This window comes from Dicentrarchus labrax, unplaced genomic scaffold (genome assembly GCF_905237075.1).
Source record: "Dicentrarchus labrax unplaced genomic scaffold, dlabrax2021, whole genome shotgun sequence".
Taxonomy (NCBI): Eukaryota; Metazoa; Chordata; class Actinopteri; family Moronidae; genus Dicentrarchus; species Dicentrarchus labrax.
This window is the reverse complement of record NW_026136711.1, coordinates 20,334,965-20,359,992: the sequence shown is the minus strand read 5'-3', so window position 1 is coordinate 20,359,992 and position 25,028 is coordinate 20,334,965. Positions and strand designations below refer to the sequence as shown.

At 39.5% G+C, this 25,028-nt stretch overlaps 5 protein-coding genes across 6 annotated transcripts; 3 read left to right on the top strand and 2 right to left on the bottom strand.

Moving 5' to 3' along the window:
* Nucleotides 1-1,837: 1,837 nt before the first annotated feature.
* On the top strand, nucleotides 1,838-5,084 carry LOC127372572 (cytokine-inducible SH2-containing protein-like). The gene is made up of 3 exons (XM_051416467.1): nucleotides 1,838-2,176; nucleotides 3,045-3,201; nucleotides 3,303-5,084. Exons 2-3 carry the CDS (start codon nucleotides 3,063-3,065, stop codon nucleotides 3,806-3,808), a joined length of 645 nt encoding a protein of 214 aa, XP_051272427.1. The 5' UTR covers nucleotides 1,838-2,176; nucleotides 3,045-3,062; the 3' UTR covers nucleotides 3,809-5,084.
* Nucleotides 5,085-6,851: 1,767 nt separating this feature from the next.
* LOC127372575 (rho-related GTP-binding protein RhoA-B) lies at nucleotides 6,852-11,245 on the top strand. Its single transcript, XM_051416471.1, has 5 exons — nucleotides 6,852-6,951; nucleotides 7,871-8,028; nucleotides 9,567-9,687; nucleotides 10,279-10,409; nucleotides 10,497-11,245. Exons 2-5 carry the CDS (start codon nucleotides 7,873-7,875, stop codon nucleotides 10,668-10,670), a joined length of 582 nt encoding a protein of 193 aa, XP_051272431.1. The 5' UTR covers nucleotides 6,852-6,951; nucleotides 7,871-7,872; the 3' UTR covers nucleotides 10,671-11,245.
* A 570-nt stretch (nucleotides 11,246-11,815) lies between these two features.
* Nucleotides 11,816-16,793, bottom strand: LOC127372556 (transmembrane protein 43). 2 transcript variants are annotated; one of them, XM_051416441.1, is made up of 12 exons: nucleotides 16,647-16,793; nucleotides 15,579-15,725; nucleotides 15,374-15,508; nucleotides 15,167-15,261; nucleotides 15,004-15,053; nucleotides 14,837-14,906; nucleotides 14,685-14,755; nucleotides 14,475-14,602; nucleotides 14,286-14,360; nucleotides 13,448-13,549; nucleotides 13,185-13,302; nucleotides 11,816-13,090 (listed from the first exon to the last, which is right to left on the bottom strand). In XM_051416441.1, the coding sequence occupies exons 1-12, from the start codon at nucleotides 16,662-16,664 to the stop codon at nucleotides 12,888-12,890; spliced, it is 1,212 nt and encodes a 403-aa protein (XP_051272401.1). In that variant the 5' UTR covers nucleotides 16,665-16,793; the 3' UTR covers nucleotides 11,816-12,887. The 2 variants fall into 2 exon arrangements, with proteins under 2 accessions (XP_051272401.1, XP_051272402.1); XM_051416442.1 differs by lacking the exon at nucleotides 16,647-16,793 and adding an exon at nucleotides 16,483-16,600.
* An 812-nt stretch (nucleotides 16,794-17,605) lies between these two features.
* On the top strand, nucleotides 17,606-21,152 carry zgc:112334 (uncharacterized protein LOC619199 homolog). The gene is made up of 11 exons (XM_051416439.1): nucleotides 17,606-17,783; nucleotides 18,280-18,387; nucleotides 18,484-18,580; nucleotides 18,689-18,823; nucleotides 18,912-19,110; nucleotides 19,218-19,349; nucleotides 19,430-19,529; nucleotides 19,642-19,813; nucleotides 19,987-20,131; nucleotides 20,536-20,590; nucleotides 20,684-21,152. The coding sequence occupies exons 1-11, from the start codon at nucleotides 17,742-17,744 to the stop codon at nucleotides 20,828-20,830; spliced, it is 1,332 nt and encodes a 443-aa protein (XP_051272399.1). The 5' UTR covers nucleotides 17,606-17,741; the 3' UTR covers nucleotides 20,831-21,152.
* Nucleotides 21,153-21,960: 808 nt separating this feature from the next.
* Nucleotides 21,961-24,952, bottom strand: ndufaf3 (NADH:ubiquinone oxidoreductase complex assembly factor). Its single transcript, XM_051416473.1, has 5 exons — nucleotides 24,815-24,952; nucleotides 23,242-23,437; nucleotides 23,078-23,144; nucleotides 22,608-22,708; nucleotides 21,961-22,491 (listed from the first exon to the last, which is right to left on the bottom strand). The coding sequence occupies exons 1-5, from the start codon at nucleotides 24,901-24,903 to the stop codon at nucleotides 22,384-22,386; spliced, it is 561 nt and encodes a 186-aa protein (XP_051272433.1). The 5' UTR covers nucleotides 24,904-24,952; the 3' UTR covers nucleotides 21,961-22,383.
* Between the last annotated feature and the right edge of the window lie 76 nt (nucleotides 24,953-25,028).

Sequence of the window (25,028 nt, the reverse complement as noted above, 5' to 3'; positions counted from 1 at the left end):
GTTCAGGGCTGAATGGCAGCGTTCGTGTTGGTCATTATCATTGTTCATGGGAACTGTGGGGTGGGTGATAATGAACTCTGACTCTGACTTCTGACATGACCCAGTTCAGTTAGATTCCAGGAAATCAGGTCAACCATTTGCACCACACAGGCAATTTTCTCCCAGATAATACAACAAGAAAAAATCATTGGCTGAGAGGTTATTGTTCAAAGCAGGATGGGGAGAATTAGTATAGGAATAAAAACAGTGATTGGATGTTAATATATTACAGTGTTTGCTTTACTGGCCAATATTAATCAAATTATACTACTATAGTGCACGTGAACTGAAAGTAAACTACATATAATATATATATATATATATATATATATATATATATATATATATATATAAGTCATAAATCTCTGTAATGTTGAAACCATACAAGTGTTACAAACTCTGTTATACAGACATGTAAAGGTTGAAAAGCAGTATTCCCATTGGACACAAATGCAGCATTAAACAGATTATTGCCTGCAGCTACATCAAGACAGCCAGAGGCAACTCAAACATTACAGGAAGTACTGCTGTTTCTCTTCAACATAAAAGCTTGACAACTGTCTGCGGTGAAGAAACAACAGGTGATGGAGGAAATAAAACAATTAGGTGTTAAAAATTAAATGAATGAATAATACTTTATGAAATAAATAATCATATTAATAAATACACACTCAGCTGCCGGTTTATTATATCTAGCTAAAACTAATTCAGTCTAATACAGCAGACTGCATTAAATGAAGATTATAATAATAAACCGTTTTTATTTAGACTGTTTCAGAAGTGATTGCATGAATTATATAAATATTAATATATGATAAAATTAATTATATCATTAATATACATGAGGTGGACAAAACAATAGGTCTACTTATCAGTATAATGCAATACAATTCAACGGCACCACATATTAGGCTACAGCCTCCAGAATGATCATACAGTTGAATAAACACCTTTCTAAAACAGTGTCAACAAACTGTGTGTGAGGGGAGGATTTATTGACGGACTGTTTTGTTGGAGCTTTAGTTACGTTTACTTAATAAACAGCACATACTGGGAAATAAGTTCACAGTTACATTTACTTTGTATATAGGCTCTTATTAGCTTAATATATCTCTTAGGCTTTTATTATATTTCTATTTCCATTTTCATTTTTATTTTTACTTATATGTACATACCTATACATACATTTCTATGCTGTATATTGTGTTAGATATTGTAATATAAGTATTATTTATTTTCTTTAACATATATATATATAAGCCAATAAAATGTGAAAACTGAATTAATTATCATGCAATGTTGCATCATGCTTCTTTTACTAATAACCCAGCGTATTTCAAGTAATTTTTTTTATTTAACTCCAGCAGTTTTTATTTCAAAATGTGTGATGAGAAGTGGCATTGTGAAATAAAACAAAGTCCAAATAATCAAAAGAACCGCACAGACTCAAAATGTTTTAGTTGGCTCAGGTTGCGGTGGAGGGCTTGGACTCGTGACCTCATGGCCTCATTTCAGTATTTACAAACTTCTAAATAATTTCTCACAGCATGTGCTCCATCTTTACATCACATCTCCATCCTGCTCTGTAAGTCACAAAGTCTGAGCTCTTCACAGAGAGCGCCGTCGTTGCACTTTATTTTGAAGGCCGTAGCGGAAGGGGTGTGTGTGTACAGCGTGCGTGCGTGCGTGCGTGCGTGCGTGCGTGCGTGCGTGCGTGCGTGCGTGTGTGTGTGCGTGCGTGCGTGCGTGCGTGCGTGCGTGGTGTGTGTGTGAGGCTGCTGGCAGCAGCTTGTCTCTCACTGCGGGCGCTGAAACACAAAACCTTTCTCGGAAACAGATTCCTGGAACCTCCGTTAGTCCAAACTGAACTGAGCTGTTTTCTGTCCCGCAGTTTACTGAATAATAAAGAGCTTCACACTCCGCTTCAGTCTCACACTCTCACTCGGATGTTTGTTTTTGCTTTATTTCTTTTATGACAACAACAAATCTTGTATTTGAAGAAATGCTTTCTTCTTCGCCATATTCGACTGAGACACTTCATTATTCACTGTGAGAAACTGCTGAATTATTATTTCCCTGGGCTGTTTTTATTTTTCAAGCTGGTCGCGAGCCCTATGATTTGTTTTTTTATTATCAGGTAAGATCATTTTAAAGAATCACATTCATATTTTATTCTTTTCTTATCATCTGCTTAATTCTAACACTGCTATACTTTACTAACATTTTCTTATGGATATATAAATAATTCTAATGCATGAATGATTATAAGCCCGCAAGCATTGGCTTTTATATATGTTTATATTTATATCTATATAGATATATTAATGAGTTATCTTACCGTCACATTGTGTACTGTAGACCAACCATTAGGGCAACATGGGTACTGCTTGTATAGCTATACTGCTTACCTTGTATCTTTAGTTAAATTGCTGTTGTGTAGTCTCGACTTTTATTTCGTATTTTCTATTTAATCGTTTATTTTATATATTTCAAATAATGGTTTTTTATTTTACGTTTTTTCTATTTACCTGTACTTATTCTGTCCTTAACATTTGGACTTTCCCTCTTGGAATCAATAAAGGTTTATCTAATCTTATTTTAATTTTTAAATTCTGTGTTAAGTAAATACACAGTGGCCACAGGAACTAAATATCTGACTCAATCAACAGCTATATATATTGTTCTGTACTGGTTTAATTAATTTTGTAAATTTGAGTTTTAATACTCTGTTTCTTTAATTGTTTGTTTGTTAAGTTCTATATTTTTCTGTACTTTTATCTGTCCTTGTGCTGCTGTTTGGTTGGTTGGTTTTGTGCCTGTTAGTTAATATTTGTGATCATATCTCAATTAAAATTGTGCAACCAGAACACACATTTACAAACTGAGATGTACATTGTATTACTAACTTAACCTGACAGAGATTTTGGAACAGAATACAATAAAAGCTTGTAAAGTAAGTAAATTATTATGTTTGTTCTTATTTATTCTGTTGACTATGTTAACAGGGCTGCCGTCAGTCAGAAATGGTTGCCCGGGCTGTAGCTGTTTCCCATCATGAGGAGCACAGAGGTTTATGCTGTCCTCATCCTTCTCCTCCACCCTGGGACCCAGCAGAGGACCTGCGCTGCATCGCCACCACCTTCCAGTATCTACAGACCTCAGGTACGCCAGCAGTCTCACTGATTTTGACTTCACATTTTATTTCATTAAAATACAACTAAAACAAAAATTAAAATTAAAACTGATATCCAAACCATCTGCAGGCTGGTACTGGGGTTCCATCTCCGCGGTTGAAGCTCGCGAAGCTCTCCTCAAACAGTCTGAAGGCACATTTCTGATGCGGGACAGCAGTCACCCTCAGTACATGCTGGCCCTGTCGGTGAAAACCCGCTGTGGACCTACCAGTGTGCGCATAGAGTACAGCAGGGGCTCTTTCAGGCTGGACTCTATTTCCCCCAGCCTGCCTCACCTGCAGTCCTTCCCAGATGTTCTCAGCCTCATACAGCACTACAGGGGCTCAGGCGACACGCCGCAGGGCCAGGCATCTAAGGACATCCATCCCAAAACAAAGCCCGACCCTGCCAAGCACACAGTTAAGGACAGCGGCGTGCCTCTGAAGCTGATGCACCCCCTGCACAAACCAGAGGCCTTCCCTTCATTGCAGCACCTGACGCGCCTCACAGTCAACAGATTCACCGACTCCCCCGACCAGCTGCCACTCCCAAAACCTCTGCTGCGCTACATGCAGGACTACCCTTTCCAGATATGAGGGTCCCTGTCCCTCGGGTACAGGACACAGAGACAGGAACGTGGGTCAGGGTCACACTCCATGAGCACACACTGTGAATCTGGGACAGTTGGACACCCCAGGCAACAGACAGCAGCCCAGAGGGATAAAAACTGAAATACTTCATGTACAATAAACCTCAGTGTGACCTCACTGCTCATGAATAAGCTCAGTCTTGCTACAGCACTACTGTTGTTCTCCAAAAAAAACTTTGTTATTGTTTTTATATATATTTACGCTACTGTACATTATTTTATTTCTACAATGTCCATATGTGAGCCCCCCCCCAGTCATTGGCTCCATTTCCCACCAGTAAGAAGAGTCATACGGATTTGTTTGCATGTTTTAGACCAGTGGTCCCAAAGACAGACACAAACTTATCAATAATAAATCTGTAAAAAGAGCAGCTATTGTTTGCTTTGTTGTTCCAGCAGAGATAACATTAGAAATACTGTGGATTTTTTATTTTTTTCATGTCTGTTTTTGTTTATTCTGGAGCTCATTTTGAGGGTGCCAAAGGACCTGAGATTTGTGTTGAGTGCTGAACAAAGCAATGTTTATTCCCTCTTTATGAAATCAATGAACCTGATGAACCATGGCCAAGTCAACAGTAATCTCACGTGACGCTTGCAACCGTTGGGCACCATTACAGTTATCACAAATCTCTTAAACATGTATTTGCATATTTTTTTTTTGTTTGTTTGGGTTTTTTTGTGTGTGCTGTGGCTCTCTTGATACAGCATGTTTTGATCATTATTTTGCACAAAATCCGAGTTTGGAGCCAAACAAGAGATTCTCTCCCTGCTGGGTGTCACTGTAATGTCTCCCTTCTGCATGTCTGGGTTTTATTGGTCAAATCCAATCACAGTATAATTAGGAATTTAAATAGTTGAGGGTACGTTGATATGGCATGTTGTTACCAATATTATGAATGTGAAAGAATTGAGGTCAGGCTGATACTACATGACATGAAGACTGGAGGGCCAGTGGTGGTTGACAAGTCGTTTCAAAGACGAAATAAAAGACAGGGTACAGTGTGTATTTAGTATTTGTTTTATGTGCAGAATCATTTTTTAAAATCACCTTCCTTTTGAAGAGGTAAAACACACACACAATTATTACCAGGCACGGATACCAGTGGCTGTTCTTGGAAAACTGTTGTTAGCTATTAAAAGACATATGTTTACAACTGGTTTAATTCTCAGAAGAGGATCATACATGCCTGGGAATTTTCAGAGAAATAAACCTCAGAAACGTTTTCCGTTTTTTTGTCAAAGTGTTGTTTTTTACTGTTGACTGACTGGCCAAACAGTCAGATGAATGTGTGGTATTAGTATGACTGTTTTCATGGAACTACGCATGAGGTGGTTTCTGCGAGGTGGAACTGAGCAGTGTGCAGAAAGCCTCTTATCAGGATTAGAGTAAGAGCTGCAGTTATTAATACACTGCTGCACCAACTGACAACAGACTATGGAGTAGTTTTAGCGCCAGCAATGATTGAATCTGAATTTAATCATTTCAGATTTTAAATGTTCAAACTGGATATTGTAATCAACATTTGAACTTGAAACTGAAATTAAATATTATGGTTTGAAATTGAACTCATTTTACTTTGAACTTGTGAGTTTTGTTTCAGTTTTGATCAGAGTATGAAATTCTGTCCAGAATTTAGTTTTCAGATTTAGTTTTTCAATATTCAGTTTAAATTCATCTTCACTAGTAGCTTGTCTAGCTATGTAGCACAAAGCGATCAGTGCTACTGCCACACACTAAAGTGATCTTGGTCACATATTACGAGACGTAAATTCGGCTTTTAAAAAAATAAATGCTAAATACATTGATAGAAAGTGTTTACCTGTGAGTTGCAGCAGGTGTTTTGTCAGCCATGACAAAATGGGAGCAACTACACAGCTATCCTCATAGCCAACATACCCATAATGCCTTGCGGTCTTAAGAAGTCCTTTGAAAAGAGTTGGATTGAAGTTCTTCTAGTTTATAAAACCCCCAGATTAATGCCTCTGAATTTAAGAAATTAATTCTGAACTGAATACAGAACTTCACCGAAATTACAATAATACTCACAAATCGAAAGCAACACAAGTTATATTCAGTTTCAAACATTAAAACACTATTTCCATGAAACATTAATCTAATTACCATCAATAATCAAGTGCAACATACCTGGGGTGATGTGCCAGCCATGGCACCTTTAAATTTGTACTTAAGTGCAGCACTAAGAGTAACTGCTTCTTTCCACCACTGCATATGAGTCAATGTAATTTACAGCAGCTCCTACCATAAACAAAAAACAGGTGTTGTACTGAATCTATAGAAAGGGGATTTAATCATGTAGGACAAAATAGGTCTCAAGGTTCAAGGTCACTTTATCTGTACCCAGGGGTAGATTTGGATTGCAGTAAGAGACAGGGCATTCCTCTTGACAAAAAATATAAAAACAACAAACAACTCAGACAGTAAACAAACATAATACAAACACGATAAAGGATAAAGATAAAAGTAAAAGTGTTCCAGGCTCTAAAAATCAGGATTATAAAGATAGATCAATAAATAAAACACTAAGATAATTAACCACTGGAATAAATAAGATAAAAATGCAGACAAAAACAAAAAAAACCCTGGAACAAAGCTATTTTTATACATCTTGGGACTTTAAACCTCATCCAGAAGGAAGAAGGTGAAATTCACTGTGCAGGGTGGGAGTCCTTCATTTAAAACTGAGCTGGTTATACACTGTAACTGTCAGCAAACTACACCATTTAACAATCTGAGTGAGGGAGGGAAAGAAAAAAAACTACTACTACTACTAATACTAATACTAATAATAATAATAATAATAATCATCATCACCATCATCATGATAATCATAAGTACAACACTCATAATAAAGCATTATGTAGTATAGCAATAAATATATAATTGATGACATGTAAAATAAAGAATAATAATGTAATCCATTCATAATGTTTAATGTTTGTATAGCAGTGTATTGTTATCTCTCCCCACCCCCTCACTTCCCTCCTGTTAATCCTCCAGCAGCAGCAGCGACGGAGGCCAACAAAGCACTACTTGGAAATCAATTGGATAGATTTTAAACCGATCATTTGGTAAGAGTGTGATGTGTACAAGCAGCGTGGGTTGCAGGACGTTGTCGGTGTGTTTTATTGGCAATAATATCGCTATATATACTCTGTAAACCTATATTTTCTTCCGATATTATGCTTACGCTAACCAGCTAGCTAACGGACCGATGGAGTCTCGTTGACTTCCGTTGTGCTAAGCTAAGCCAAGCTAGCCAGCTAGCTAACCAGCCATACCGGTTTGAGACTGAAAGGAAAAAGTGAGGATTGTCTGAGTAGTGACAAAGAAATCGCAGACACCACGGTACCATTATATACATACATTATATCATAATGTATCCGGCAACACATTTAAATAAAACCATAAAGATTTTAACTCCTATCCGGCTAACACTAGCTTGGTTAGCTCCAGTCGCTAGCGGCAAGTCTTTAGTAAACATAACTAAACTGATGGTCAACCCACACTGCAGCGAGATATAACTATATGTTAGTGTCCCCGGCTGTCAACACGTTAGGGTTGAGGGTACATTGAGCTTTAATGGTGATGTGAATAATTTGTGAAGGCTCAGAAACACTGGAGCGGAAATGTATCATCGTGGCAGACAAAGTCAACATCACAGGCGTTTGCTCTCAAACTTTTATTATTTCTGTTAAAGGCCGTTGTTATGTAAAACGTACTGTACAGTGGACTGACTGTACACAGTGTCGGTGTCGCTACTGAAAGCTGAACAGATAGCCTCGGGTGTTGGTTGCAGACTTGGCGTTGTGTCAACACAGCTGAAGGTTACTGGCTGCTCGTCGTTTTCTCACAGGGGTCCTGGTTGTAGTTGCACAATGCCTGGAGGCAATTAAACGCCCCCTGCGTGTTTTATTATAAATAAAGTCTCCTCATGTCGTAACCTTTTGTGATGTTTTTGTTGTCTGTTATCTTGTCTCTTGTCTGCAGCTATGGCAGCAATCAGGAAAAAGCTGGTCATAGTGGGAGATGGAGCCTGCGGGAAGACCTGTCTGCTCATTGTGTTCAGTAAGGACCAGTTTCCAGAGGTCTATGTGCCCACGGTGTTTGAGAACTACGTCGCTGACATTGAAGTTGATAGCAAACAGGTACGAATCATTTTCAGCTCTTCTCTCCCATTTCAGACCAAAATCAGGATTATGTAACTTGGCATCTGATTACAACAACAGCTGAATGCTGGTGGTTATCTCCTACCACTCCCTCTCACCAGTGATGGTCGCATTGATGTGTTGATTTATATGAATGAAGTTTACTTATCTTGTTGTTGTGGGTTGATGAAATGCTTCTTGAGTATTTAACAAAGGATATATTAGTCTTAATGACAGCTCTTACTCAAGGTAGGTTCATTGTTGTTAAAATACAAATAACTTTGAGTCACGCAAATGAATCTGCTCAGCTCTCTCTGGCTGCGCCTGAAATCATTTCTATTTAGTTTGTATTGTATTTCATTTAGTGTCCATATTTGTGTCTTGAGTGTCAAACTTTAAAGGCACTATGTGGTAACCTTTTACCACACAATGGAACAAAAAAAGTATTGTGCAGGGTACATACATGACTTTATATGAACAGTTCCACAGTGCAACATACAATACTGACTTTATAGATGCAAAATTACAGTTACACAATACCCATCACTGATTATGTGAATGATTCATAAGTGTACAAAATCTCAATTTATTTCTAATTATAAAGGAAACTACTGACTGTCTATTACAGGGGTTCCCAACCTTTTTCCTTAAGGGACACCTTGTCTGTCATTTAGTAAAGTGACAACCCCTGACTAAGTGACATATTGTATGGATATTTAATACCATATTCAAACCTGTTCAATGAACCCAGACAGTGAACTCAGTAACTGCAAAACTGGTTTGTGTAAAACAAGTGATTTGGATGAATTTTAAGCAGACTATTTCATCTTTAGGGAACTTTATATACAACTCCCTATCTGTATTGTGTATTTTTTAAACTTTAACAATCATACAGACTTAATAGGCCTTTTTTTTTGACAAATTCAGTCTTTTTTGTCGTCCCTGATATTTGGCCATTGTTCGATTAGACAATTTACAGTTTACTTTACATTTACTTTTAAACTATCTTTACTCTCCACAGAAGTGAACCAAATGCTGACATATAAGCCTACTGTGTATATTTTTTTAAGTTTTCTAGCACAGCTTAAATCAAGAAGGCCTTGTGACCCCAGGTGGGGTCCCAAACCCCAGGTTGGGAACCACTCGTCTATTATATTGGGAGTAGGGAATGAGAGAACAAGATCAACAACACCATACATTTTTTTGATCAAAATATAAATTCTTTATATCCTGATCATCAATATCTCCGTCTTTATTTTAAAAAAGGTTGCATTGACTGTTTACTGTCTAAGAGCAGCATCGAAATAACATGGGATACTTGCTGAAGTAATTGTTTCATATAACAATGGTTAATCAGAGTCATAGCAAATGTAAATGTGTTTTTTATGTGCACCAAATCAGTATTGGTGTAATAAAGGAGTATTTTTTATTTGTTTTCATGAACTCATTGGGTCATTAAAATGTTAAACTTGTAGACCTGAAGCACCCCGAACATGGTTTGGTTCATGTGATTGATAACGTGTTAACTCTTATGGCAGGTCGAGTTAGCACTCTGGGATACAGCAGGTCAGGAAGACTATGACAGACTGCGCCCGCTCTCCTATCCAGACACTGATGTCATTCTCATGTGCTTCTCCATCGACAGCCCCGACAGTCTTGGTAAGTTCAAACGGAGAGCTGACAGTGTATGTTGAGCCAAGATCGGGGGGTCTCCAACTCAAATTGCCTTGGGGCCACAACCTTCAAGTACTACAAGAAAGTGGGCCCACAACCTGCTCTCTTCTTATCAGCTGTTGCTGTTAGACAGTACCTTTGACTTTCACCAATATTTGGAGGAGGAGGGTTGGAAATAGTGGAAACAATACATATGTAGTTCCAACTAACTGGTAATAATTAGGAGGGAAGTAGACCAGACCAGATAGAGATTAATAGCTCTATATTAAGGTCCTGTTAAGAGTCAGCCACAATCAAAATAGTTAAACAGGCACATTTGTTGGACAGGGGAAAGCATATTAGCACACTACTCCTCTGCTGATTGTATCACATCATATGTCTGTAATGTACGTCACAACTGCACACGCACCTATCAAAGCATTGATCATATTGTGACATTTGTGAGGAACCTGTGCAACAACGACAACTTTCTTCTGAATCCATCATTTTCCGTATTGTTTGATTCCTCTCACCTACACGTACCTTGCTGCTGTGTCTCTGCTCTGACCGATGGTGTCCTTCTGTCCACTTATCTAGAGAACATCCCAGAGAAGTGGACTCCCGAGGTCAAACACTTCTGCCCCAACGTTCCCATTATCCTGGTGGGAAATAAGAAGGACCTGCGTAACGATGAGCACACCCGGAGGGAGCTTGCCAAAATGAAACAGGTAAAAATGTCAAAACAAACACGCAAACGCTCTCCCGGGGGTGAACGCCTGTTCCCTAAAAACTCCTCATCTCAATGTTTTCTTTAGGAACCTGTGAAACCAGAAGATGGACGGGACATGGCAAACAGGATCGGTGCCTTTGGATACATGGAGTGCTCAGCAAAAACAAAGGATGGTGTGAGGGAAGTGTTCGAGATGGCCACCAGGGCTGCACTACAGGCCAGGCGGGGAAAGAAGAGCAATAAATGTGTCCTACTGTAAGCAGGGGCATGAGGACTGCTTCCTACAGGGGGGGAAAGAAGAAGGAGCATTAGGTCAAACCTACCCCCAAACACACCCACACAAAAGACTGTTCTCCCCAGTTTTTACTAAAGGTGTAATGCTTTTACTTTTTTTGTCTTAAGCGAAAGTAGTCAGGTTCTGTCAGTATTCAATTTTGAGGTTATGGAAACTACTTTTTTGTACTTTAACATGAGTAAATTTGCCATAATGAAACCTCCTTTATCGACATGTACTATGTAATCAAAGAGGTCAGCCAGGGGGACCTGTTGAGTCATACCTGCCAACTACAGTTAAGTGCTTAAGCCCTGCCTGCTGATCTGAGGAATGTTTCCACAGCCAACTAGGGTGAAGTACCTGTACACTGTGACCCATAGTCCTTTAATTATTTCAACAAACAGATGCACACATGAAGTCGAAATTTGTTTGTGTGCTTCATATACAAATCCTACGTGCATTATGATCATATGCACAATATGAGACTGGAAACTCATTTTGTTAAAACGCAAATGGAAACTTAGTGTTTTGTGTAATAAATTACTTTGTAAGAATCTTGATCATTTGTATCACTTGCTTGATAAACTGAAAGACACTGAATGGGTCAGAAGTCCCACTTGGATGCAGAATAAAGATTTGGAGCAGTGTTCGGGCAAAAACATTTCCAAGGATGAAACTTTTTCAGCTTTTGACGTTGGTCTGAGTCACTACACGTGTCCTGGGTTAGCCACAGTGCACAGATATGGTGGGCATTACGGATCAATACAAGCCGCTCTGGTTATTATCTAGTCAATGCAGCCGGGCTGATGTCGCTGTTTGAAAGTTACCTTTAACCCTCTTAAATTGGTTAATTTAAATAATGAAGACAAATAAATATTGAGCTGAAAAACTAATAGCTGGAAAACAAACTTGTCAGTTGCTCTCTGGTGGACAAACTTTAATAGTGACACTTATTACATCAACAGATTGTTTTGATATTTCTGGACCTCAACTCTTAGTTATTCATTGGCTGGTACGTACGCCACTGATATCTCTGTGGGTAAGGGTTAGGGTTCAGCTTTTCGGACTCTGGACTCCTGGTCATCTTGACTTGCACCCCAATTGGAAACATGAATCAGATTTCATTAAGGTCTGAAAAAACAAAAAGTGCTTTATTTATCACACATTGCATACAAACAGTTCAATAACACTGCAGATCCACAGTTCTTAAGTATTTTACCAAGATTGGTCTTTCTGCCCAGACGTGGTTCTTTGAAAAAGCAACTGACATTTTTCATTTTTAAAATGAAAGAAAAACAAAAATGTTTTTATCTTATAAACAAATCCCTGATGACATGCCAATAAGGAGGAAACAAATGATATATGAAGATATATATATTATGTTTTACATTAGGAACATAGACCTAGCTAAAACTAATGCAGTCTAATAAACAGCCTTACAATAAATCTCACCCTTATGAAGGTTATAATGTTCATATTAATAACATTAATACACTTCAGCAGCAATCAGCCTCCTAAAGTGGACACAACACCTCTCTAAACATTAAAAACAGTACATTACAACCTTCATGAAGGGAGGGTTTGTTAAAGAACTCTTGTATTAGACTGCAGTTGGGAGTGACTAATAAACTGGAAACAGAGTTCAACCTTTGAGGAGGGAGAAAGTCTTTGGCAAGATATATTTACAGTAAAAATGAAACTAGCAATCTCATGTTGCAACAAAATAATAAAGATGGAAATGACGTTCTCCATACGTCATACAACAAAATATCAAGTGAGAACACATTTACAGTTGGATGAACATCTCATAACATTTGAGGTCTAAAGGCAACAACAGCTTCCACACGTGTCTGATAGGACAACACCAGCAGGGGTTGATGGGTGATTTCTTTTTGTCCATAAATATATTTTGAGGGTAATCGAGTGATGCCCACTATGAATTATTAATTTTAAAAAAATATATATGTTCAAGTCCACTGAAACATTTAGACTATTTTGGATTAACTTATTATTATTATTATTATTATTATTATACCAATTATAACACGTGTATGACCACACAATGTCTGTTTTGCCCAAGAAAGCGAGTCCTCCGCGGTCTGTAACCCTGCTGTGAATAAACCAGCTGCAAACAACACTGTCTCACACCTCCGATGGACGGTTACAGCCAGGAAATTGTTGTGATAATCATCAGTTCACTAGTCACTCGTTCTTCTTGGCTGCAAGTCCTGAGCGGGCGAGAAACAGTGGAAGCAGAGCTAGTGCTCCCAGAGCTGCGGCCACCAACGGTCGGTAAAAAAACCAACCAACTCCGATGGTGAGGAGAGACAGAGAGCAGGAGACGCACAAGGCGAAGATCTTCAGCCCCACGGACACAAGTTCCCTCAGAACAGGAACCCAATCCACTGTAGGCACACGACAGAGAGGAATATAAATGAGATGCAGGGACAGAAATTCATGTATGATGTGGATGTACAACAGCTGTGAGTGTTTGTTTACCCAATGTGTAGATGATACGCATGGTCAGCTGAATACTAAGGAACATGAGGGCCCAGCCTGCAGCCCTGAGGCCCCATGTCTTCATATTGTTGTACTCGTGTTCTTTCGCAAAAACCTCCTACAGGAAACAATACAACTGCATCAACAACCAGAACTTATTGGTATGGACATTACATTACCCCCCCCCCCCAAAAAAACAAAGCAAATTAAAATCAACACAAAAAAACTAAGTGTCCAACAAAGGAATTAAAATGCACACTGACCTCTGCAGAGAGCTCCTCCAGATACAGGAGCTCCAGAGTGTCTCCTGACTTGGTTTTAAAAGGCATCAGCTGCTCCCCTCTCTGCATGGCCACAATACTGACCTGAGAAACAGTTAGCGCTTCATAAGAGGAAGACCATAAGTTTTAACTATATGTGCACTGTAGGAAAGTAATAGTTTCAATTAGTGCTGAAACAATTAGTCGACTGATCAGAAAATTAATTGGTTATTTTTCAAAATATTCACTGGTCTCAGCTTCTCAAATGTAGGTTGCGTCAGTCTTATTATCTTACGTGATGGTGAACTGAACATCTTTTGGACAGTCGGTTGTACAAAACAAGCAATTTGATTTCTCATTAGGTTAAAAGACGAGAAACTGTGAAATTTCTTAATTTTATTACATCTTACCCAACACTACAAACTAATTGTACATCGTTTATACTATAGATATTAATCTTAGTAATTTAATTAATCTAAGTAGTATACAAGAGATCAACATGCGTACCATTTTATACTAATATTTATATCTAGTTTGATAAGTCGGAACCAGTGAATGTTTAATAAATGACTTAACTGATTGTGAAACTGAAATTGATGTTGTTTAATTTTCTGTTGATCAACCAGTCCACCAGACTAATCATTTTATTTAAAACTATTCAGTTCATTTCAGTTCTGACTTTGATATATCAAGAAATAAAATATTTCATTACTGAGTGTGATTAATAAAAAAAAAAGATATTGGCATTAAGGCCACAGTGGAAAAGCATCCAGAGAATGCTTTAAGTCAATGATCCTCATTAGTAAAATTCATGTTTTAATTGGTCATCTGCAGCACTCACAGTCTGAGCCCGGCCGAGGTGAGACGTCTCACCGCTCAGTCCAGCGAAGGAGAATCTCACACGCACATCTCCGACCTTAAGAAAAATAAAATACGAATAAGACTCAATTACTGCACCAATGTGGAGTACATAACCCATCAGAGACCAAAAGTTTATATATCTGAGAGAAGTTCACATCATCATGCTCACCTCCGGCTTGCGTGGGTACTGAGTGTGATAGAAATAATCGTCATCAATACTGAGAAATGGATCCAAGTTAAAGGCAGTAAAATCCCTCAAACTCAGTGTCTGGAAGTTATTTATCTGCTCCACTAGGCCTGAGGAAGACCAAACCAAACAGTGTGACCAACAATACAGCATGTGTTTCATTTCTGTATGCACCGTGTTTATGTCGGCTACCTTTAGACAGAAAGAAAGGTCCAACTCTGACCTCCGGAGCCACCACAGTGACACTCTCCACCGCCATGGCGCTTAGATTCAAAGATTAACACAAACATGTTATTTCTAATGTCACAGAACAGAACTGAATAATCTTGTAAACATTTGAGTACCTTGGGTTCTGGTGACCGATTTCTTTATCAAAATTACGACTGTTGATCAACTCTGATTTCCACTCGGTGTCTAAAAAAAAAAAGAGGAAAAGGAATCACATCAAAACAATTCATACAGCTTCAACCAGAGTCAAACATAGTGTGACCGAATTCTGAAAATAACTCACTGTAGGTGTACGTCGTCTCAGTTTTGGTCTCCCCGTTCTCTTGGTAGTCCCTGAAAGTAGTCGCACAGTAACTCACTTCAGGCTAATAATACTCCGTATTCCAGCCAACATTTTTACAGCTGACCCCACCCTGAATGTTGACATATGCAGACAACAGACTCACTTGCTCTCATGGTACTCCACCCACTGATACATCTCCACCTGCCTCTTCAGCTTCACTGCCTGCACCACCACCCTGTAGTTGGGGTCATGCAGGGGCTACACAGACACAGTGGCAGATGATAAATTACCTAACATTTACTGGTAGCATGTCACTTAATGAAGCTGTCAAATCAGCAATAGAATGAAATTAACACGGTAAAAAACAAACCTGTGAGGTGCGCAGCTGTGCAGACAGATGAACTAGACGGTTGTCGTTCTGCAGGTCGAAGCTTGAGAAAGGCCCCAATGACACAACCTGAGAAAGACCCTCATCCAGGGACGACGCCGTTTGCAGAGCCCGTCCCTGAGAGCATGCGCTGTGTTAGTGTGCATTATTCATGTATACAACCGTCCTCTGTGTGAGTGTTTCTTACCTCATTGGTGAAGAGCACATAAATCGAGAGGAAAAACAGTCCGACGCCAACAACAGTTCCTCCTGCAGTTTCACCTAACCGCTCCAGGAATCCAGGGTTGGACTGAACGGATACACGCTTGTGTTGGTTTGGGTCTTTACCTGAAAACTGAGACAACAATGCAAAAACAACTGAGGCTGAATGCGAACAATAACACCAGCTCAACACCCAGAAGACAGACGACATTACTGACTTTGAGTGGAACACTTCATTACCCTTTTTTTAATATTGGATTTATATCCTCCACTAAAGGAACACGTGACACAACAGCAAAGTACATTATGATAACTTTACAAAACTATTTCATTAGATTTATAATTCACTAAAAGACATTGGATAGTAATTTTGAATAATGGTTTAGAGGTCTCTCTGATGCAGTTTATTTACATCAAACTGAGTATTACTTTTCTCACCTAAAACAATGAAAAACTTACAAATCAGTGTGGATGGTTGATGGCTGCACACACACACACACACACACACACACACACACACACACACACACACACACACACACACACACACACACACACACTCATTCATTCATTCATTCATTCATTCATTCATTTTATATGCTCACTTCCTGCTGGACATTTTCACAAAAACACCATTTTCTCTAAGTTACATTGAACATTTCTCCCAGACAGACCTGCAGATCTGCTGTGAACAATAAGTGAGTGAAAGTAGGTTCCTCAGCCATTAGTCATCATCATCTGTGTCTCAGAGCTAGTTAGGCGAGAACTGACCCGCCTCTTTTGTTCTGTGCAAACCTTTTTCTTTTTTTTTTCTTTTAACAATATGTTGCATCATATTTACATCAGTAAAGTGATTAAACAATCTGAAATACAAGCAAATGTTAACTCACCATAAAGAATCAACATTAACGCCAGCGTGCGTAAGTTCAAGTTTTAGCTAACTTAACGTTACCGTAGCGACAGATGGAACAAACTGCCGGTAACCAAGGTGCTAACGTTAATTCCTTACCGAAGCCCGGGAACAGTTATACTTTATCCCTTTTAGTGCACTTACTGTCTGTGATGAAGACATTTCTCTGACTTCTTTAACTCCACAGTCGAGCAGTAAAGTTGGGGAACGAGAAGGTGACAGCGACCGGAAGTGTTCATCAACGGTTACGGTGCGCTTTCGTTTTATATCCGGCGTCGAACGGAATTCGACTGGGTGGGCGGAGTCAGTGCTAGATATTACAACTATGTTACACTGACGCCGCCTGAGTGGCCCGGTCAGTTTAACAAGCGCAACCTCAAAGAGGCCTTCCCCGACCCGGACATCTTCTTCTCAAGGCATTATGGGTAACTGAGTTTTTTGTAGTAGGTCAGCGTCAGAACCAATTACATATTATTTTTAGTTTTTATCTGCATCATTTTATCATCAAAATGTACAACAAAGGATCCTGGTAGCTCTGAGATCCTCAGAGTGACAGAAATATCCTACAGTGGGGATCTAGATTCCAGATGTTTTCATCAGGGAAGCAGAAAATGGGACTTTTCCCAACTCCAAGCTTTATTTTACCAATACATATTATAAATATAATCCTGTCATGTTTCAGGTGTCTATGTTATATGTAAATATACTGCTCAAGGCCTGAAGAGGTAAAATTATATTTCACAGAGAAGCAAAGATTAAATTGCAAACAAATGAAATAGATATTTATGTAGCAGAGCTTTATCTTTTGATTCTTTCATAATCACAAACTGGACCAAAGTACTTTTACTGCAGAACTTTTTAACTTTACTTTTATGTTTGACACTTTTAGTACATTTTACTGATGAATACGTAGCAGAAAGTGACGGATCTGAATACTTGTTTCACCATTTTCATTTAATACCTCAATCTGCACTGCACTGCCTCTCTCTCTCTCTCTCTCTCTCTCTCTCTCTCTCTCTCTCTCTCTCTCATGCACACACACATAGATGTGTCCATCCTAAGAGGATTATGGCAAAGGGGAACACAAAGCAATTACTGTCACTTATCATCATCATACCTCTGTGTCTCTCTCTCTGTATACAAATATGCACATATGCCCACACACACTCAACACATTCACAATACTGCGACAGCTTACACACTGGGCCTCAGTGACCAACAAGTGGAGATACTGTTAGGATGCAGGAATATGATATCATTGTCCTCGGAACTGGACTCAAGGTAAGAACGCTTGTATTTGTTGTAAAATATGAAGTTTACTGTCAATGAGGCACCTGAGGGGAATTACAAGCCTCAGTCAGCTCCCAGTATGTGGAAGGTCCACTCTCACTGTAAGAGCACTGGAATTTATATTTTCAGGGATTTTTATTGAACCAAAATGTAATTACTGCTATGACTATAGTTAAGCATGCACCAAGACATGATAATCCCACCTAATAATAGTCATTACCTACATTAAATACACTAAGAACATAAAAATACACTGAATTCTTTGTTCTTTTAGTTGTTCCCTGAACTATTTTACCCTTTAATAGTTTATAGTGTAAGCGGTGTACGTTGGTACGTATGGTCACTCTTTTACGGACCATTCACATTAAGACCTTCCGAGCTCCTCTTGGCTGATTAAGGGATTTACAACAATTAGATGACATCATTATGTAAGTTTTGATCCTTGTCCTGACAGTGCACTTTACTGTCAACCTCCCGTCTGTCGCAGGAATGTATCCTGTCTGGTTTAATGTCTCAAAGTGGGAAAAAGGTTCTTCACATTGACAAGAATCCCTACTATGGAGGAGAGAGTGCATCCATTTCTCCCCTTGAGCAGGTGCGGTCACACAGTCACAAACAACACACGAGCACACACGTACATGTCCTCCATTTTGCAAAGCTGCTACTGTTTAATATCTTTCTACATTTACAGCTGTACAAAAAGTTTAAGGTTCCAGGTCCTGCTAAGACCATGGGTCGGGGAAAAGAGTGGAACATTGACCTTATTCCCAAATTCTTTATGGCCAACGGTAAGAAAACGTGTGCTATTCATCTGGACTTCTGGTCTGTGCAATGCATTTTCTCGGCTTTACTTTCATGTGCATTGAGTCATTGTCTGCACTCTCTGTTTGCATTAGGCGAGCTGGTAAAGATCTTGGTGCACACTGAGGTTACCCGGTATCTGGACTTCAAAGTCGTTGAAGGCAGTTACGTATACAAAGCGGGCAAAGTGCACAAAGTCCCCGGCACAGAGGAAGAAGCCCAGGCTTCAGGTGATGAATTAAGTTGCTGAAACTGTGCAAAATATCTCCATATTTGTAACTCCATTTAATAACATTCAACAAAACATTCATGTTTCAGATCTGATGGGCATGTTTGACAAGAGAAGGTTCAAGAAGCTGCTGCTGTTTGCCCTGAACTTTGACGTGAGAAACCCTCGGACCTATCAGGACATGGATCCGAATAAAACCACCACACGGGATCTGTTCTGCCGCTTTGACCTGGGACTAGATGTCATGGAGTTCACAGGTCACGCCATAGCCTTACACAGCAGTGAGAAGTCAGTCACAGGAACTTATATTAACAAGATAACAAACAATGACAGATGATCCTGATCAAGTCTAAAACCTGTCCGGTGTCATTTACTGTCTCTTGGTGATCCTGTAGTTACCTGGACCAGCCGTGTTTGGAAACAATCAGACGGATCAAGCTGTACTCTGAGTCTCTGTCCCGCCACAACCCCAGTCCATATATCTACCCTGTTTATGGGCTCGGAGAACTACCACAAGGATTTGCCAGGTTACAAAACAACTCCTCAGATTTCTCAGGACAAGGTCCAGTTTTCTTGTTACATTGAGTGCAGCTTCTGTGTGTTTCAGGCTGAGTGCAGAGTACGGAGGAACCTTCCTGTTGAACAGAGCAGTGGATGAGATTGTGATGGACAACGGCAAAGTGAAGGCCGTGAAATCTGACGGGAAGGTAAGTGTATTTAAGCAGAGGAAGGGTTGAAAAAGAAAAAAGTTGGGATGTTTGGGGGAAAAATGTCCAGCAGCTCAGTTGTGAGCTCAGTGATTTTGATTTTTTTAAACAGCTGTTCCACTGTAAACAACTCATCTGCGACCCCAGCTACGTTCCCAATCGCGTGAGAAAGGTGGGGCGTGTGATAAGAGTCATCTGTTTATTAAATCATCCAGTTAAAAACACCCATGATGCCAACTCCTGTCAAATCATCCTCCCTCAAGCACAACTCAACAGGAAATCAGGTATTTTGACTGTTGATCAAATAAATAATACGTTTTATTTGTAGTGTTTAAATTAGATCACTGCATTATTACCACATTGACACACGTCCACAGATTCCTTGTGAATAAATCATTTTGGTTGTTTCACACTGATTTATAATTCCTATTAAACCTCTTCTCTTCTGTGCATGCAGACATTTATATATCTGTAGTGTCCTATGCCCACAATGTGGCCTCAGACGGGGTGTACATCGCCACAGTGAGCACGACTGTAGAAACCAGCAACCCGGAGAAAGAAGTTCAACCCGGGCTGGAGCTTCTGGAGCCCATCATGCAAAAGTCAGTAAGACTTTTTTTTAAAAGACAGAACAAAAATAACTAAACAGAAACAGAAACAAAACAAAACAAACAAAAAAACAAATATGAGAGCAACTTAGGATATAAAGTGATAGTATATTCTGTCGATGGACCACCAAATATCACCATGTATTGGTTGGGATTTATTGTTTTGTCACAGATATATCAATGTGCTTGAAATATAGAGGTCCAGAAATGATTTAATGAATTAAATGACCAGAACATATGACCTGCTGGATCATCTAGGACAGCTAGAGTCAGCGGTCAAGAACATTTTGGAAAGTTTAGCTTTAGTAAAAGTCAGTGAGACTTTTTACATTTTACTGGTTTTATAATTTGAAACAAGATTTAATTGATGTTGTTTCCTGTCACAAACTTGAATCTAGATTTGTCTCAGTCCACAACCTGGTGGTTCCCAATGAAGACGGAAAAAGGAGCCAGGTAACGAGGAGATCCCTCCACAAAATGACCAGTACACAAAAATAAAATGGGGTAAAGTGTATGGGTATATTTCATCCTCTCTGTCCTCACTAGATCTTTGTGTCCCGCTCGTATGACTCAACAAACCACTTTGAGACTGAGTGTGAGGACATCAAAGATATGTATCACCGGATCACAGGAGCAGAGTTGCGCTTCGGAGGATCACATAGACACCAGTCTCACAACTCTGATGATGACTGAGGCGGACTTCATCATCAGGGCCAAATAACCCAACAGCTGGGAGGTCATAATGACATCATGGATGATTTTACTGCACAGCTGTAAACCAGAGAGTGATACGTAGCGTCTAGAGAGTGGGTGTACTATGTAAATGTTGTGTGTCTTCTATTTCCTCTAATTTGTGCGCTATAATTTCTCCCTTTTTTGAAATTCTGTATTACAAACAGTTCGGGAAAACATCTTCTTGCGTCGACCCCTTTAAGTTCCTTTGTTCTGCATTTGCAATGTTTTGGTATAAGAAAAGTAATACTCTGTAACCACTAATACAACTGTTTTTGTTAAACAGAGCTTAGGTTTTATTGTTTTGTCCACTTTTTAAAGACACATTCACTGAAGCTGATGGAAATTATGGCTTAATTATTAGTTTATCTTGTGAATGTGATTAACTGAATGTATCATATCTACTGAAGAACAAAGGTGACCTAAATGTCCTCCTCTACGCACCAATCTGTGCCACAATGTGTTGATTTAAACATTCAGACTAACGCTGGACTTGTGGCACAGAGGCAGGTGATTAGAGATGAATCACTGTGATGTGCAGAGGATTTATGGATTCTCAATCTATGGAGCTTATGTGTGAGAAGGACAAAGCCACTGAATTATGTCATGTGCAGGACGGACAGGCACACCCAGTTAAGAGGCTTAACCAAATGAGGGACAGCCACTACCAACACATCGGGTGTAGGGCTGGGACATATTCTTATATTTTTACATACAGGTGTCTTTTATCTTCTGCACAGACGTCTTTTGAAGGTTTAGTTTTTAATATTTAGGAGGTTAAATGTAGAAATATAATATATTAATAGGTATGTTTTCATTAGTGTATAATCACCAGATTATAAGCATTGTTATGTTTCATTACCTTAGAATGTGCTGTCGCCTTCATTGGAAGCTGCCATGTTGAACCACCATGTTTCTACGGTAGCCCAGAAGGGACAAACCAAACACTGGCTGTAGATAGGGACTTTTTAGCTGCTGTAGTTTCTTCTACACACTTTACAGCCTGTTCTCATTCCCAAGTCACTCAGCAGTGTTCAGATAGTTGCAATCTGCAACTTCACCGCTAGAGGCCACTAAATCCTAAACACTGGTTCTTTAAAATAATAAATATTTAATGTCCAATGTAATTCACGACACTTGAGTTATTGTTGGTTGCTTGTAAAGATTTTAAATACATATTTCATACACACAACACAGTATTTCTATACAAGAGTTACACTTCAGTCTTATTCTCCAACATGGATGCCCTCACTTCACCACATTGACCTGAGCGCTTGTACACAGTGTATGTGCTGCCTGTAATGGTGACAGAGAACGCAACATTACCAGTACATCAGCTCTCCGCTCAGATCACTGGGTGAAATCTCCAAAACATAACCGTGTAACCAAATACAGGGATGGTTTCTGAGTTTGTTCCTTTGGAGGCATTGTGCGTAAGTAAGCGTAAGAGTTCATTCATAAACATTTAACCTCCATCTGCAGAGATCAGTCCCAGTTTCTGTTCTGTACAACACTTATTCCTTTATCAAGTCCAGTTCCGTGCTGACGGGCGAAGGGATCAGACCAGCGGCGGCCATTCTTCCCTCACTAGTCAGGAAGTTGAAGGTTGCACATGCATTCGGCTGCAACACAGCGGAGATGAAAAAGAAAAGCAGAGACGTGGATTAGTCAATGAGTTCGAATGTGTTGTTGTCAGACAGTCAGAAAGTCGTTCATGCTGTCAGTGGAGATACTTTACCGTGTCTTGAACCTCCACAGCGATGCCTTTTCTCTTCAGCAGAGCCAGGACTGAGGGGTTAATTCGTTCCACCCGTGCGCCTGTACCCAGCACAATAATTTCTGCATAAAAGACAAAAAAAAAAAGACAAGAATCATGTTTTGTTTTTAGTTAAATACACCATATAAACCCAGAGGAGTGACAAAATACAAGGAAAAACTTGAATAATTGTGTACAGATGTTTCCATATAGGACACAGGTGGTCACTGAAAGGTTTAATGAGTGAAAGTTATGTGAATAATGTGTTTTTGGCCTTCACGATCACCAGATCTCAACACAATTTTACATAAATGAACAACAGTGTTCTCCACCACCATCATCAAACACCAAATAAATGAATATATTAAGGAAGAATGTTGATCATCACACTTTATGTTGGTTATATTTTAATTTATAACCCATCTGTACGTCAGTGTGCTTTTATTTTTTACCTATCCTCGGTTCAAGCATGTGGAAAAGAGAGACGCTTTCTTCTGTGATGTCTTTATGGCTGCCAACCTGCAGAGAGCGAGAGAACAATAGAACAAAGTTAATAGAAAGAAGCTCATTACACGACAAACAGGAGCTGTGAAGGCAGTATGGACATTGATCTCACGTTCCACTGGAGGATAGCAGGAGGAAGCACAGCGCAGGGCCCCAACACTCTGTTGCCATCGATGTTGAATCCTTGAGAACTGTAGCTTTGGATCATAACCCCCCCGCCCGGCTCCTTCTTCATGATGGACACCGTGGTACGCTGGTACATTTCATCGTCACTGGGACCCAGTCGATGGGCACGGGACAGAAATGGGCTGAAACAGAAGACAGGTGAACAAAGTTAGAACCAATATCAGATTTTCTATCATTCATTGTAAGTATTAATACTGCACTGAGTGCTTGTGGGCAGTCTCTCCATCTTCTCCATCTCTTAACATTTCACAAAGAAACAGACCTCGCTGCTGAGCTGTTGCCATGTGACCCAGATTAAAAGCCAAATATCTAATGCCAACCCTACTGACAGGGCGGACAGCCAAAGGCTTCAGGGCTGTTTCTGCAAAAAACACAGGAAGCCAAGAAACAAACATTTCTGCTTGTCTAAGGAACTGCAGCAGGTTTTAGCTTGTGCTCACACTTTTTCTTCCTGACTATTACAAAAAAAATGTGAGCAAGTTCAGCAATATTTTGTGTTTGAGATGTGAAGCTCTGCACTTTTCTACTCAACTGCTGTCTGGCCGGCTGGTTTTTAAACCAGCAGAGGACTCATGAGGTGACCTGACTCCACCAGATGAAGCCAGAGATGCTGTCTGATGGGTAAACAAGCTTATGGCTGGTTCCTAATGAGAATCCTGGAGTTATAATGGAGGCGTACACTCACAGTGTCTCTTCACTTCTCTGTTCACTGTCATGTTTTATTTATTTGTTGTTTGGAAAACACTTTGGATCTCTGTGTCAAAAAGGTGCTTTATAAAAAAGTTGTACTTACTTACTTACTGAGCAATGTCATCAGGCATAAAACCCTCATCTCATTACATGTAAACATCTCATTACATGTAAACATCTCATTACATGTAAACATCTCATTACATGTAATCTGCAGAAATATTGGCTACATCGCAAGGAAACCATATATATGTCTTCACAAAAGAAATGAGTCATCATCGATCACACAACAATATGATAAACAATCACAGCCCCAAAGATAAAGAAAAAACAACAGATATAACTAAAAAATACTTCTTGTTACATTTTATTATAAATATATATATATGGTTGCCTTGGACAACAGCCAATGGCTTCACGATTTTCTAGACTTAATGATTAGGTAAGATAAATATCGAGTGATGAATCGATTATGAAATGATTATCCGCAGCTCGAGTCCTCATGCAGTTCTACTGTACTGATGATATAATAAGACCCACACTGAACACTGGACTGTAATTGTGTAAATAATGTCTGTTTATTTCTGGGAATGGCGTTAATCAAAATAAAGGCTCAATATCAACATTTCCTCTGTTGAATAAAAGGCTTTAAAGTCAATCTCCTGAGACAGTACAGGTGTTAGATAACTATAAGTGCACACACACAGAGGACAGGGGAGTCACAGCTACTGCAGCTCCCTCAACGACCGCGCTGAGTTTAAATCCTCATCTGAAATTAATCACACACATTACATTGAAAACTAACACACCTCGACAGAGCGGGTCCGGCCCTGGACGAGAGGAGAAACCCATGAGTGGATCTCTGAAGGAGGAATCTGGCACACACAGCACTCACCATGTTGACGGACTACACTAACCGGCGACAGACACGGGGGGGGACACAATTCCCTGTAACACCAGTCGCTAGCTTCCGGTGTTGTGTAAGGGAAAATCGAACAATTTCTACTTCAAGTTTTAACACGT